General features: G+C 35.3%; 1 protein-coding gene across 1 annotated transcript; it reads left to right on the plus strand.

Annotated features, from left to right (window-relative positions):
- The first annotated feature begins 9,318 nt into the window (after positions 1–9,318).
- LOC147539493 (uncharacterized) lies at positions 9,319–16,250 on the plus strand. Its single transcript, XM_086641129.1, has 4 exons — positions 9,319–10,332; positions 10,473–10,697; positions 14,449–14,622; positions 15,831–16,250. The coding sequence occupies exons 1-4, from the start codon at positions 9,550–9,552 to the stop codon at positions 15,927–15,929; spliced, it is 1,281 nt and encodes a 426-aa protein (XP_086497255.1). The 5' UTR covers positions 9,319–9,549; the 3' UTR covers positions 15,930–16,250.
- Positions 16,251–16,265: the final 15 nt, after the last annotated feature.

Genomic DNA, 16,265 nt, shown 5'->3' on the forward strand with positions numbered 1-16,265 from the left:
GTCTTTATTGCGACTCTTGCAAAATGGTTGGTCACTGCAAAGAAAAATGCAACAAAAGTAAAATTTGAGACCATTGCAAGAGAAAAGGACATCACGCTGAAAGGTGCTTTAAATTATATGGATAACTTCTTCGTAAGGACGACCATCCTAGGACATTTGCTATTTCTGCTTCTTTCAGTGGGAGCTCAGATGCTGCCCCGATCCTTTTTAAGGAAGACTATGACAGGATCATGACCCTAATCAAGGGCGAGCCTCGGGGAAGACTTTATCCTTACGTATGACTCCATAACTACTTTTGATTCCTGAATTATTGATAGTAGTGCTTCTAACCACGTTTCACTTACTAAGCGCTTTTATTAGTTATCACGTCGCCTACCTGCCTTTCTATGTTCAAATACCTGATGGGAGCTTATTGTAAAATTAAGAATTGTGACACAAGTATTACAGAATCAAAGGTATTCTTTATTGATTAGAGAAGGTATAGATATAGACTTTACATGAAGAGAAAATAACATAATTAGAAATACAAGAATAGGAAATATAACTACAAAGATAGAAATATACTAATCCTAATTACAAAGAGTATCTAAGTATTTTGGAAGATTGTAGCGCCAATATCTTCTTTCCATTGTTACGTCATTACCCCCCCGCAAGTTAGAGCTGGGGAAGAAATCTGAGTCAAGCCTAACTTGGAAGTCAACCGATGGAATTGGTCAGAACCAAGAGGCTTTGTGAAAATATCAGCTACCTGATCTGCAGAGCGAACATGAGATATCTGGATAAGACCACTTTCAAGTTTCTCACGAACAAAGTGGCAATCGAGTTCGATGTGTTTTGTTCGTTCGTGAAAAACTGGATTAGCAGCGATATGCATAGCTGCCTTATTGTCACAGAATACCTGAAAAGGTTCTGGAATAGAAATCCGAAGGTCCTGAAATAGGTATTTCAACCATTGGAGTTCGGCAGTAAGGAAAGCAAGAGCACGATATTCTGCCTCAGCAGATGATCGGGAGACTGTCGGTTGTTTCTTAGATTTCCAAGACAACGGACTCGCACCAAGCATTGTGAAGTAGCCGGTGGTGGAACGACGTGTAATGGGGCAGCTGGCCCAATCAGAGTCGGCAAAACCCGAAAGTGTCAAAGAGCTAGAAGACGAAAGGAAAATCCCATGATCGAGGGTGCCCTTCAAGTATCTTAGCACTCGAGTCGCAGCATCCATATGTGTTGAACGGGGATGTTGCATAAATTGACTTAAATAATTCACTGAAAAGGCGATATCAGGCCTCGTTACAGTGACATAGAGAAGTCGACCAATGAGACGCCGAAAAGAAGTGGGATCGTCTAAAGGTGTACCATCTGTAGGTAATAATTTTAAGTGTTGTTCCATAGGAAATAAACTCGGTTTAGCTCCGAGAAGTCCAGAATCACGGATAATGTCCAAAGTGTATTTCCGTTGACAGAGGAAAATACCCTTAGGGGACCTAGATACTTCTAGGCCTAAAAAATATTGAAGTCGTCCGAGATTTTTAAGAGAAAATCGTTTCTCGAGACGTTGTCGAAGGAAGTCAATTTCCTTGTTGTCATTGCCTGTAATGATGATGTCATCTACGTAGACAAGAATATAGATAGCAGTCGGACCATTAAAATAACTGAAAAGAGAATGGTCTGACGAAGATTGAGAAAAACCCTCAGCTTTTAAACCGGATGAAAATTTAGCAAACCATTGTCTAGAGGCTTGTTTCAAACCATATAATGATTTGTTCAAGCGACAAACTCTAGTGTCACCTTTGCTACTAAAACCTGGAGGAATGGTCATATAGGCTTCTTCTTCCAAGTCTCCTTGGAGGAAAGCATTATTGACGTCTAATTGATGCAATGACCATCCTTGGATAGAGGCAAGGGATAAAAGGACTCGAACAGTTACCAATTTGGCAACTGGAGCAAATGTATCATGATAGTCGACACCTTCAACCTGGGTATATCCTTTGGCGACGAGGCGTGCCTTATAACGTTCGATAGATCCATCCGAACGATATTTAATTTTGTAAACCCACTTACAACCAATGGGTTTCTTGCCAGGTGGCAAGGAAGTCAGAGACCAAGTATTATTAGTCTCGAGAGCTGAAATCTCTTTAGTCATCGCCTCACGCCATTCTGGAGAAGCAGAAGCGGTTTTGTAAGATTTTGGTTCTTCTGTGGTGATGACGGAAGTTAGAAAAGCCTTATGAGAATTACTAAAACGATCGAAACTGATATAGTCGACCAGTGGATAAGGAGTGCTCGAAGATGTCGTTTCTGAACTAGAAAGAATATAGTCAGCCAAATAAGCAGGCGGATTCCTAACACGAATGGGTCGTGTAGGATTATCAGATTCCTTAGCGGGAGAGTCGGGTGATGAAGTGCCACTGGTGGTAAAAGGCCGAGGAGAAGCGGAAGCAGAAAAGTCTGGAGAAGATGCACTATCAGAAGAAGCTATAGGCACCTCTACATGAGATGATGAAGGTATATCCTTGCTGGGATCAGAGGGAGTCAGGGGCCTACCTGAAATAGGAGGCGTCGTCTCAATAAAAGGCAAACGAGGAGAATCAACCGAAGGCGAGGGAAAAGACTCGACTAAAGGTGGGGGTGAAAAAATATTGTGTCGCGACGGAGTCTGAAAAATGTCGGGAGAAGGCACATGGTCATCCAAAATATTCAAAGGAGTAAAAATGTGTGAGTCAGATGAAACATCAGTAACCGACTCAAAAGGAAATTTGTTTTCAAAAAAAGTTACATTTCGAGAGTCATAGAGAGTTTTAGTCTCTAGGTCATAAATGGTGTAACCCTTTTTTCCATAAGGGTACCCGATAAAAATTCCTGGTTTAGCTCGCATATCAAATTTAGTAATAGCTTTAAAATTATGAGCAAAGCACAGACACCCGAAGACACGGAGGGTCGAGTAGTCTGGTGGAGTATCATATAAAACCTCATAAGGTGACTTAAGTGATAAAGTTGGAGTTGGCATCTGATTAATTAAGTAAGTTGCCGTTTTCAAACATTCGCCCCAAAAACTGAGGGGGAGATTAGCTTGAAATCGCAAGGCACGAGCGACATCCAACAAATGTCTATGTTTGCGTTCAACGACCCCATTTTGTTGTGGAGTATGAACGCAACTGCGTTGGTGGATAATACCATTCGACTGAAACCAAGATTGTAAGTCCTTAGTGAGAAATTCAGTTCCATTGTCGGAACGAAAAGTCTAAATAGGGCAGGTAGAGCTGGTTGCCGAATCAGAAGAAACGGACTTAATAGTCTTTTTATACTGTTTAATTGTGAAATTGAAGAAATATTCTAAATATTTCTTAGTCTCAGACTTGGACTGCATAAGAAATGTCCAAGTATATCTGGAATAGTCATCAACTAAGGTGAGAAAATATCGCTTATTTGTGAGCGAAGGAACAGGAAACGGTCCCCAAATGTCAGCATGAACTAACTGGAAAGGAAAAGTACTAACTGTTGTACTTTTCTGAAAAGGCAATTTAGATTGCTTAGCCATAGGGCAAATTGTACAGTCATGCGTGGAGTCGAAGTGAATAAAATCAAATCGTTGAGATAAGTGTTTGAGGCGATTCAAACTTGGATGTCCTAGTCGGCGGTGCCAAATGTCAAGCGACTTATGTAGAGTAAGTGCATTAGAATTACGACGTAAAATATAGAGGTCGCCAATCTCATCAGCCTGTCCAATCAGGCGAGTTGTCAAAACTTCCGTAAAGACGCAGTGGGAAGGTGAAAAAGTCGCAAGACAATTTAAAGATTTACATAACTGTCGTACAGAAATCAAATTAAACTTGAAACTTGGAATATGATAAACATTTTCGATATGTAAAGAGTCAGAAAAAACTACTTTACCGATATGTTTAACGGGAAGGGTGCTCCCATCAGGAATTTGAACGTAAAGTGATGGAGGGGCAAGTTCGTACGAACTAAAACACTGTAATGAAAAGCAAACGTGGTTCGAAGCTCCACTATCGATAATCCACGAAGTAGGGTGAATGGAAAGAATAGTTCCAGAAAAAAGTGTCGTAGCCGTAGGGCTAGGGTTACCAGTATCTATACCGGGGAAAAGAATCGATCTCAATGAATGAGAAGGAAGATAAATCATAGGTCGACAAAAAGTAGTAGAAAAACTCGAGAGAATACGTTGTAAGAGTCTGCTAAAGAAAAAGTAAGTATGGAAAATAGGTTGAATAAGTGATAACTCAAGTATCATTGTCGGTAAAGTCGACAAGTAAGTCATTGTCAAAGAAATGTCAAATACTGACTGAAATAGCGACAACAAAAATAATATTGTTGTGTTTAAAATTGACAAGAAGAGCAGTGTCGAATTTTCAAAAAATTGGATGATAAGGAGGCAAAATGATGATTTCATGATGATTAATGACAAATTATACATTGTAGGAGAAAAGGTGGCCAAAATTGACATTAAATATAACAACAAAATTGTCGTCATAGGTGAATTAAGTCCAGAGATATTAAATCGGCTTATCGACGAAATAAAATTGGGAAGGGTCGGAAAGAGGTCAAAGTAGAAAAAGAACTACTTGTATATAGTAAAAGGAATAATAGAGACGGTAAATAAATGTCACAACTGCAAACAGGTGTGTATTCTACTGTCACAAAGGAATCAATTGTTTCCGACAGTGAGATAGTGTGGTTAATAGAACCGTCAGAATAATTTTCCGTCACAAAAAAATTCAGGCAGGAGCAGTGGCTGGAATATATTTCTAGCCAAAATAATAGAAAAACAGATCGATTTTAGCCAAAATCGATCGATCCCCTAAGAAGAAAGACCGGCGTCGGGTTTATATTTCTAGAGAGAGAAAGTTCGTGAAGGATTGATTGTAGAAAAGCTCTCTGCCAATGATTTTAGTGATATGGTTACCGGACTATTTTGGAGTCTTTTCGTCGAAGAATGGGTCTTTCCGGCGAAATACAAGGTCCTCTATAGTGTTCGTCGTCGGAGAAGAAGACTACTAGTAGTCAGGAACCAAAACAGATGTTTGGTTCCGGTCTTGGGCGAGTTTGTATGAAACCGGTACTGTAATAGACCGGGTTTGAATTCGGGAACCAAAAAATATATTTGTGGTTCCGGCCAAGAACGGGTTTGTGCTAAAACAGTCTGGGTGTAGGGTCGGGAACCAAAAATAAATTTTGGTTCTGGTCGCGGACGGTTGGTTGTGTTCCAGTTTAAAAGTGAACCGGAACAGGTCAGAATTTATTTCTAACCTAAAATAAGTCGAAAAATTCGAAAAAAAATCTCAAAAAATTCGAAACAATTCGAAAAAATTGGCAGAAAATCAGAAAAAGAAACGTTGATGAGATTGTGTTACTGACCTTTGAAGATGAGTGATTTATTGTAACACGAAATGAAAATCCTGGCTTTCGGAAGTGGGATGATTGATAATAGAGAAGAAAATTAATCTCTAAGAAAAGTTGATAATCGAACGATATATCTCGATAGCGAAGAAATCCTTATGCTTGTATACACAACACTTTGAGTGTAGATAAAAAAACGTAGGGATGACGAGAAGAATTACCAAATAATGATCGAAAGATTAATGAAATCCTTAGCTCGTGATACCATGTAAAATTAAGAATTGTGACACAAGTATTACAGAATCAAAGGTATTCTTTATTGATTAGAGAAGGTATAGATATAGACTTTACATGAAGAGAAAATAACATGATTAGAAATACAAGAATAGGAAATATAACTACAAAGATAGAAATATACTAATCCTAATTACAAAGAGTATCTAAGTATTTTGGAAGATTGTAGCGCCAATATCTTCTTTCCATTGTTACGTCATTACTTATACTTAGTTCGACATGTGGGTAGAGTTGTTTTTTCTAACCCTATCTTTGTAGAAAATGTCTATCATATTCCAAGTTTTCATGTTAACTTGATTTTCGTTAATCTTAAGTAAATCACAATTGTTATGTGATTTTTAACCCCACTGACTGTGCTTTTCAGGCACTATCGACACACAGCCTGATTGGTCAGGCTAACGAAGCTGACGAAGTTGGGGGACTTTACTACTTGTGTAGGACTTCTTCAAAACTTTTTTTTTAATTAGTCGATCGATGTTTGACACCGTCAACTGTGACATCTTAGCTTAGGCCCCTTATGTTTTCTTTCTAAACAGTTTAAGTTTATGACTTTTAATCCGTTAAATGAATGTAATATTTGCATTAGTTGACGACTTCTCTCCCTATACTTGGACCTTTTCAATGCAAACCAAGTCCGAGACAAAAATTTATCTTGATTACGTCTTTTTTTCAACTTTACAGTTAAACAATAACATAAATCGGTTAAAACTGTATCTTCGAATTCGATTACTCCTAAGTGCACACTGAAGTGGAGTCCCACGAGGCCACTATCACTCTCCTCAGACCAAGTTTAAAAGTCAACCTCAAACCCGTTTCTACCCCATGCAGTTCATGTTGTAGAACTAAAACAGCAGGAGTAGATCATCCAACAGCAACAAGGATGTAACCATCCCTTGATCTAACCAGAGTCCCATATCTAGCTCCATCAACAACCTTGGCACCATCAGTGCTTGTGAGAGGGTGGTTTCTTGATTGAGGCAGTTTGAGAAAGTTAGAAACCAAATTGGGCAGTTTGGTTGAAGGCGGTTTGGTGAGAGGCTTTTCCAATTTTGGAATCAATTTCCAATTTTGGCTTCAATTGGCTATGGTCGGTGGATATCCAAAGTTGGATATAGGCGGTTTGGCAATTGACACCAAAATTTAGAAACCTAAGTAATTTAGAAACCAAAGTTCCTTTTTTATGGGGTTTGATATCCTATATAAATAGGGGTCTTGAGTCTTTGTAAATCACACCAACACAAGCAACAAGAACTCTTCTTTAGAGAGCTAGAGAGAGAGCAAGAGTGAGAGAAATTTTTCATAGTTTTGAGCGGTGTTAAATTTCTCGGTCGTCGAAGATTTAGTATAGAAGGTTATTACTATACGGTACCATCTTGGGACGAACTTGCGGATTGTGTTAGTCGTCTTCATCTATCCTTCAATAAAGATTTCTTGTTCGCCCGAGGACGTAGGCTTTCAAGCCGAACCTCGTTAAATTCTGTTCGCATATTTGATTTTGACTTAGCTTTTCGATTAATCTTCATAATCGGATCAATTTCTAGGATAGGTTCGATAGCTTCCGCGACTTTTAGTTATAACAGTGCTTATCAACATAAACCCGTCATCAGGGGGACGCCATCTGACCACTGGAACTTTAGGCATCTGCAAAGGAATTTCAAGATTCCATATGTCCAGGATCTGTAACTTTTCCAAGTTCAAAGCAACTTTCTTGCTCCAGCCGAGAGCCTTTGTCTTAACCTCAAATACTATCTGTTGCAAGAGGCAAAAGGGGGTCCTGCTTTTACTCTGAAATACTCTCTTGTTCCTCTCCCCCAAACTATGGTAGATGAAAGCAACAAACATGATGGCACCAAGCTTGTCATTCATCTGCCCAAGTGTCCCTTCTCTGAGTTTGCAGCCCCATTAGAGATAGCAAACTACCCTTACAAAGGTAGAGTACACACACCTAAAGGATAAGTGCAAATCACTGTCGAACGCCTCATTACAAAGCATACATATATAGGGTTTATGTCTATTCCCCAAGCTCTTAGCCTTTCACTAGTTTTAATCCTCCTATGTATAATGACCCAAGCTATGAAACATTGCCTAGGTACAACATAACAAGACCAGACTCATATGTTTCCTTCAAGGTGTAATTACCTTTTTTTGCCACCACCCAGATGACCTTGTCATCCCCCAAACCCACCAAGAGCAGTCAGCTGGTGTGTCCATGGTCCAAAAATCTTTTCCCTTTATCAAGTTGTTCTTGACCAACCGAACCCAGAGTGTGCCTTTGTTACATGATGTCCCAAATATGTCTCATACTCATTGCAATGTCTAAGGATTCCACATCCCTTGCTCCCAAGCCACCTTCTGCCAAAGGAAGACAAACAACCTTCTAGCCCAGAGACTTGTTGCCAATCTCCATTCCCAAGCCACTAGTAATTTTGAGAAATTATTTGAGATTGGACTCCTAGAGTAATTACATTTCAATTATATTGGTACGTGGCCAGTACAATATGTAATACATGGTGAATGTAAATAAGCACTGTAACAGTCAATTGAGACATTTTGGACTCTAGTCTCTAAAGACATAACTACACATAGAATTTTACTTATATTTTAGGTAAAATTTCAAACGAGTGGGACCCATTCTATTTTTTGACTTATATTCAACCATAACCCTCATAAAATTCTAGACATTGCCAAACACCCTCTTATTCTAACCTCGATTAATCTTTGATATACTCCGTTAATACCCGTATAACATCTTCAAACGTGAATTTACCTTATATTGCTCTGTTCACTTTTTAGAAGTTTAATTCATGTAACTTAATTTCCACCAAAATTATCACGTAAAGACTGTGAAATAAAGTCACAAATATGTAGTATTTTACGTACTCTTCAATCCTGCCTACTACTTTTTAGATGAGTAAGACCGAAAATTGTCACATATTTGATCTTAGCCTGTGTTTGGAGATAGGTAAGGTCTTTCATGTCCTTTTTTCAAAACTCATGGTATTTTTATTCAGTTTTGTTTGTCAGTAATTGATTACTTCAAAATTTACGGTTCGTTTTATTCGTCGTTAGTTTGAGTTATTGTTTCTTATGAACTCTACGATTTATTTGTTTGTCACGTCTTTGACTCTCACATTTAGTTGTGTCATAATTTTGTGGTCAAATACTCTTTAACTTTTGTTCCCTGTGGCGGCTTATGCGAAATCATAACCTACGACGGTATAACATGTGCATAAATAAAAGTATTTTGGAGGAATGAAACGTAAATTCACCAAGATTACATGCACACAGACATTCGTGAACTAGTTTAAGCGTGGACGTAACCCCCAATTTGGTAAACAAAGACTTTCAACCCATGGTCCCCATCCAAATTCCAAACATAGTCGATTCGGGCATAATAAATAACGAAAAAAACCATGTTATGTCAAGTACTCAAGTCAATGGAAGTCAATAACTTAAAATTAATAGTCAAGGGCATATTCCTAGATTCAAAAAGTATGGGAGGGTACTTTGTTTCTTTAACTAGTAGCCATAACAAACAAGCAGCCAACCAAGAAAGACCAAATTATGATTGATCTGATACATAGCAGTCTTGGTACCCATATGTCAGATAACAAATTCATTACTACTATCAATTTAAGCACAAGTAAGTATGATCATTAACATTGATTAATTGAAACCTAATCTCTTAAAGCCACCAACTATTTTGGACATTTCTTAACTAATTCTCCTTATATTCACCCCCTCAACCTTACCCTTTTCTACTTAAATTCATTCAATTCATTAACACCAATGCCACCAATCTAGAGAGAGAGGGAGAGAGAGAGATTCTAGAGAGAGAGAGAGAGAAGCTAAATTGGTAAAAACAGAGTAGTCTGAGTTAATCAGTACCTTCTCTCTGCTATGGAAGAAATGGATGCTGCTTATACCTTCAATCAAGAAATGAATAACAACCCAAAACCCAAAATTCTTGAAACAATTTCATCATGGTTAGAATTAGAAGATGATCATCCTAATTTTCATCTAGATCTTCAAATGCTAGATGAACATTTCTTTCAATTTTCAACAACCAACAATAATAATAATAATAATAACAGAGATTACTCAGAAACTCTTCTTTCAAATTTACCTGAACCAGATTCTCAATTCATCCTTGATGACCTTCATGAATTTGATAATCCTCTTCTTCCTACACCACCACCACCACCACCACTAGAAAACATTGATGAACTACCACCCATCACTCAAAATTCTTACCTTCAATCACTAACCATCATACCAGAACCAGATGAATGTGATACTTTCCTCAATGTCATGGTAGATACTCCTCAATCTATAGCTGTTAATCAATTTTTTCAATCAGATGATGTGATTATCATGTCAAATTCTTCATCAAGTACTAATGAAATTGATTACAATCATCAACTACCCATGAATATAATTGAAGCAAATTCATCATCAGCAGCTACAAATATCAATAACAATACTGAATCACCATGTGGTGGTGGTGGTGGTGGTGGTGGTGGTGGTGATGATGATGATGATGAAGAAGAAGAAGTTGAAGATGAACAAAACAACAAAAAGGGTACTTTAAATTGTAAAAATTTAGTTTCAGAGAGAAATCGAAGAAAAAGACTAGGTCAACAATTACTTGCTTTACGTTCTCTAGTTCCTAACATCACCAAGGTTTGAAATTTCTTCTCTTTTTTTTCGATTATTTTGATGAAATTAAGCAAATCAAGATGAAATTAAGAAATGGGTATTGATGAATTTAGTTTAGATTTGAGTTATTAATGATGGGTAGGTTTTATTTTTTCTTCGAACAGATGGATAAGAGATCTGTATTAGTGGATGCTTTATCATATTTAAAAAGCATGCAAGAAGAAACTGCAAGACTTCAGAAGGAACTGAAAGATCAACCACATCTTCCTCGAGATGCCCATTTAAATGGTGATGATGATGATGATTTTGGGGATTCTGCCCAAAGAAAACGTATCCGTAGAAAAGTACCAATCATCTCATCTCACAAGCCCAAGCCTCAGATAATTGAGGTACTTTATTTGATTTGATTATAGAGAAATGTCTATTTATTTATTTATTGAGTTCTCTTGAAATGATTTGAAATCTTTTTCACTACGTACTTATATTTTTAAATGTCATTAACTAATAAGTAACGGTACAAATTCTTCATTAAAAAAAAAAAAAAAGTACAAATTGCTAACAACTGGTAGTCCAATTTCATCAAAAAAAAGACAACTGGTAGTCCAGTTGGTTATTGCATCTACTCCGCAATGCGGAGGTCTCAAGATCGATTCCATTGGATTGCAAGATCAGGAATATTGAACTTGAGTATAAATAAATTAGTTTCTGTAGGCTTTAAGTCATTTAATTTCAATGACGTTTAGGTTAGTAGTAATTCGACAATTACTGTTTTTATCACATCGTATCGATGTACCAGCCTTTGTAGTCTATAAAAAAAAGTAACGGTACAAATTCTTCTATTAACATACCAAGATTTTTCTAATTGAAGAGTTACTCTATTTCTTATTACTATTTTATTTTATAGTATTTGTTGTGATTTTGTTAGTGTATTTGAAAGAGTTAGTTTTTAACAATTAGACTATGATTAAGGTAGGCCTTCTATATTCACTAACCATCCATTGTTGGACGGAACAAGTTTTATATATAGATCTACCCAACTACCACAAAGTTTTGAAACGAAAAATTAAGGAAATAACGATTTAAATCTTAAATGATAGTGTTTAAGTTGAACGAACTATTGCATATCATGACATGCTAAGTTGTATGTGAGTATATTTTTGAATACATATAAATTGTAAATGGATAAAATACGAATGTAAGATGATAATAATAATAATAATAATAATAATAATAATAATAATAATAATGTACATTCTTTTCCCAAAAGAAACCTTGTTTCTTCTGCACTCTTTTCAACTACCTTAAGATTTAAGAGTGATTTAGAGAAAGATAATCTAATAAAAATTAGTATTTCTTTTATTCTTTTAAAGAAAATCTTGGATTCCTAATACTCTGTGGTTCATTTGCAAGATGGGAGAAATACTTGGCCTAAAATAATAAATATATTAGACACTAAAATTGGCTCAACAATACAATAAGAATTCTTACTCTTACAGTCACATTCCCTAAAAAAATAAGGGTATATGAAGCAACGTTAGGACTTTCAACAAAAAAAAAAAACAAAAAAAAAAGACTTTAGGAAGTGGAACCATGTGGTGGGGTCGTGGGGGCGACCCTAATGCCTCCCGATTGAACCCCTCATCACATGGGGCTCCATTTTTTAGTCTGTCTCCTTTGCAATAGTGTAACTTTTGGAATTAAAACTCCAACAACAAATCATCACCTATCAAAAGACAATCTCAAATTAAAGTTTACAAATTTCCGCTTCACTCTTTTGAAATCTTAGTTCATTCAATCGTATAAACGTTTGGAGATTTTTAAATGATTAGTTTAATTTACATATAATTTGTTGAGAGATTCTTAACCAATTAATTTAATTTATTATTATTTTAATAATCTATTATTTTATACAAAATTTCTAACAGAGAGTATTCATTGTTTTTTTTTTTTTTTTTTTTTTTTTTTGAGAATTCGACTACGATCTACGTTAGTCGTTACAAGGCATTGATGCATCATAGAGATGTAATAAGCACGACAACCGCCTAATTTAAACCGAGAATGAAAGAGGCCTAAACCCCGACAATAAAGAGGCCTAAAGCCCGACAACAAAGAGGCCTAAAGCCCGACAAATTATTACATTATTTATAGCCTACATTACATAGGATAAATCTTGATGGCAACAGCTTCCACCGAGACTCGATCCCACGACCTCATGGTCTTAAGAGGGGTGTCCAACCGTTACACCAAAGGGTGGTGGACAGTATTCATTGTTTTTAGACATAAAGGATCTCGTCAGAAATTTACTTTTCTTTGCACTAAAAAAATTTTAGACATAAAAAACTACATCAGAAATTAAGCACTGAACACTTAAAGTTCCCGTTGGCCACTTTCTCTTTGTTAGTGAGGCTGGAGTTCAAATTTTATTGTATAGGAAAATTAGGGTATGAGCATTTGATTCATTGGGTTTGGATTACAACAAACCTCGAGTCCATTGAGCACGAAATCTCTATAATTCCACCCTCAAATTTTATGATCTAACATCTACTATTGAAGTATGAGTGTTATATCAAGAATTCTAATCATTGATTTTGTATATACAGTATATTAAATGGTCTGACTTGTCCTCATTGTTTGATGTTTTAGAGCATCTCAGTGCAACCCCCAGTCTTAAAAAGGAAATTCTAAGTAATGCTAAAGTTACTTAAAATTTCTGCTTTAAAAGACGACATGTTTCTTCATCTAGATAAAAAACAGTTTATATCGTGGTCAAACTTCAAAAAATTTGTCTTTTGACAAAATTTTTTTCCAATGCGAAACTTTAACTATTGATTTAATTTAAGTGATTATCGTGCTTATCAAATCTTGATGATGTATCAATGCCTTATAATGACTAACGTAGATTATGGTCGAGTTCTCAGAAAAAAAAAATTGAATCTCTGAGACGATGTTAGCAGTAGAAATAAAGAAGTTAGATCAATAAAAATAAATCGGAGGCACAAAAATTTAAGAATTTATGTCATGCTACGTCAGAATTAGAATCTCAATTGAGACTTAACACATAAGACGAATGAAATTTATTCTGTTTTGCATCAGAGATGATCTTACTTTGTGACCGAGGGATCAAATCTAAAGATAACATCGAGATACGTAAGTCGTCGGCATAAACGGCCATTGGTTTGACATGTGTCAATATTTAGATGGTTAGTGTAATTTCGTTATCTATATGTCAGCTACATTATGGGAGTACTTTGCACGAGGAAATGGTGGGATTTAGGGTGGGGTCAGACACTTGCTTTGCTCTCTAATGGGGCTGCATGCTACAGTTAATAATTTCTAGCTTTTGTGCCTTGTCGATATGCAATAGGAGTATAGAATATTATCGTTAAAATCTTCTCACATGTTACATTATTTATTTTTTTTTCTAACTTTTTCAATAGTTTTTTTTTTGTTGAACAACTTTTTCAATAGTTAATATAATGAATATATAACTAGCAACATTATTTGAACCACATGAAATTAGGGCTAAATAGTATTAAAAATTTGGACTATTTAATTATAAAATATTCACTTCTTTTGTTAACTCTATCCCTACTTCAAAGTGAGAATAAGTAATAATCTCCAACTTCTTGAATTATGAAGGTAGGAGTAATTATAAAATCTTATTTTGTGATAATTGTCTCTTTTTTGGATAGATGTCTCATTTCTACAAACTCGTCTTTTGGTTTTGAGTTATTAGCATAATATTATAGTTAAATTCACGCACAATAGACCGACTAATCTAACAAACTTTATGTCATGTAACGAAATGTCATTGTAAGATCCAAAGAAGGCCACCACTGAAAAGACACATTTCTTTTTCATAGCATTTCACTTTTTTAAATGAAACAAAAGTATTTACATGATTAGAACTTCCTAATTATCCCTCCATATTACGCGCAATAGACCGTGTAATTTCAACAAACTTTATGTGATGCAACAAATTGTCATTGTAAGACTCAAAGAAGGCCACCAACATTTCTTTTCATATCTTTTCACCTTTTTAAATGAAAAGAAAGTATTTTCATAATTAGAACTTCCTAATTATCCCTTTATACTTCTTATTTGTAGAATTGTCATGAATTAGCATTTTTATTTATGCAGGTTGATATTGAGAAAATGGAAGAAAAGAGATTTATAGTTAAAATAACATGTAAGGTTGTCAATGCTATAGGAGGTGACGTTCTTCGGGTGATTGAATCTCTGGGCTTCGAGATAACTTACGCTTCTCTTGACCAGATTAAACCCCATCATATATTGACAACAATTTTCATCAAAGTAAGTTTACTATTATCATCTTTATTTTCATTATTTTGTTTTATTAACATATGATATTATTTACATTGGCTAGGCTGCAAGTATTTAGTTGAATTTTTTTAACAATAATTCATGGCATCAAACTGTCTATCACAGAATATCAAGTCAATAAAAGACCAAACAAATCATGTCAATATCAATAAACTAGTATAAATAGGTAAATACAAATTACAAAAGTAGGTTGAATATCCTCCTTTTAGTTTTGAACAAAATTCAAAACGAGTTAGGTAAAAGAAACAAGAATAGTGCACGTCATAATATAGTTTCTTGCTATATATTTTTGTCGTCTTGATAGTATTATACCATTATTAATAATTTCGTAGTTAATTATTATTTTTCGTTCCGGTTGATTTGGTTTTTACAAACCACGTCATTTACAAAAAAAAAAAATACAAACCAAGTCACAAGTAAAATATGTAGCGAGATTTTATAGGGCCCCCTCATTTTTGTTAAAAGACCTCCCCTTAGTGATAATTTAACAAGTAAAATGGTTTATGGGGAGGCCTTTTAACAAAATTGGGGAGGCCTTATAAAATTTCCCAAATATGTATATACTCTTTGTTTGGTTATCAATTTGCGTAAAGAATAATTAATGGTATTTTAGGGTTCCACAAAAGATCCAAGAGAGACAAAGTTTAATGATAAATTTAGATATCATGTATATCTGATCCTTACGGCTAATGTCATGACACAAATTTAAGATCTCCATAGTTCAGATAGTTTTTGACAATTTAAGGATCAAATTTTTTAATTGTAGCATTATCTGATTAAATTAATGTTTTTAAGATACAACATAGTACTATAAAACTTCTAAAAATTGTTCTATAAATTTTATAAGAATACATTAGCTTTATGATCTCTTCAATTCCACCTAATAAAAGAAAGATTATAATATTAGATTCATGAATATGGGTTAATTCTATTTTGGCCCCTTAATAATGATCAATTCACCAAAATAGCCCTTTAAGATGTTCAACTTCTAAAAAAAATTTGCCACGAAATATAATTTGTATTTATCACTTTCGAAATTACTTGACGTTTGGAAAAAAATCATTTGCTGAAACAAAAAATGTTGCCTGCGGCCCAAGCAAAATGAACAATTTGACCATCTAGACATAAGATAAAAAAAGGGTTTCTATTTATTTACCATCCATTTTTTCATTATGCAGGTGAAGAAACAAGAAAAGATGACAGAAGAAAAGCTCAAGGACAACATTATAAATTCAGCAATAAGATCAGGATTAACACTCCTTCAAAGCTCATGTTGATAGTGATGCAACTTTTAATGATGCATGTGTGTTACAAATAAAGACTTCCTGCTTTTCTCTTTTTTGAGCTATATATGTAATGCTGTTCCTAGTGGTGGTAATGGTGCTGCCGGAGGTGGTGGCGGTCGTGCTGGTGGGTAAGGAATAAAGTCGACCGGGAGTCCTTTTCCTGATAAAGACCAAATAGATTTAATTTCCATTAGTTTTATGTTTGTTTTTCCCTAAATGTTGATAGCTAGACTATGACTGACGATTGAGATCAACCTCACATGTGTGGTGGTATGAACTCACCTTTAATAAAAGTATCACATTTATGATTTATCTTAGCATCTCTAA

Source organism: Eschscholzia californica, unplaced genomic scaffold, assembly GCF_041429995.1.
Source record: "Eschscholzia californica isolate CP2 unplaced genomic scaffold, dmEscCali1.0.p SCAF_5, whole genome shotgun sequence".
Taxonomy (NCBI): domain Eukaryota; kingdom Viridiplantae; phylum Streptophyta; class Magnoliopsida; order Ranunculales; family Papaveraceae; genus Eschscholzia; species Eschscholzia californica.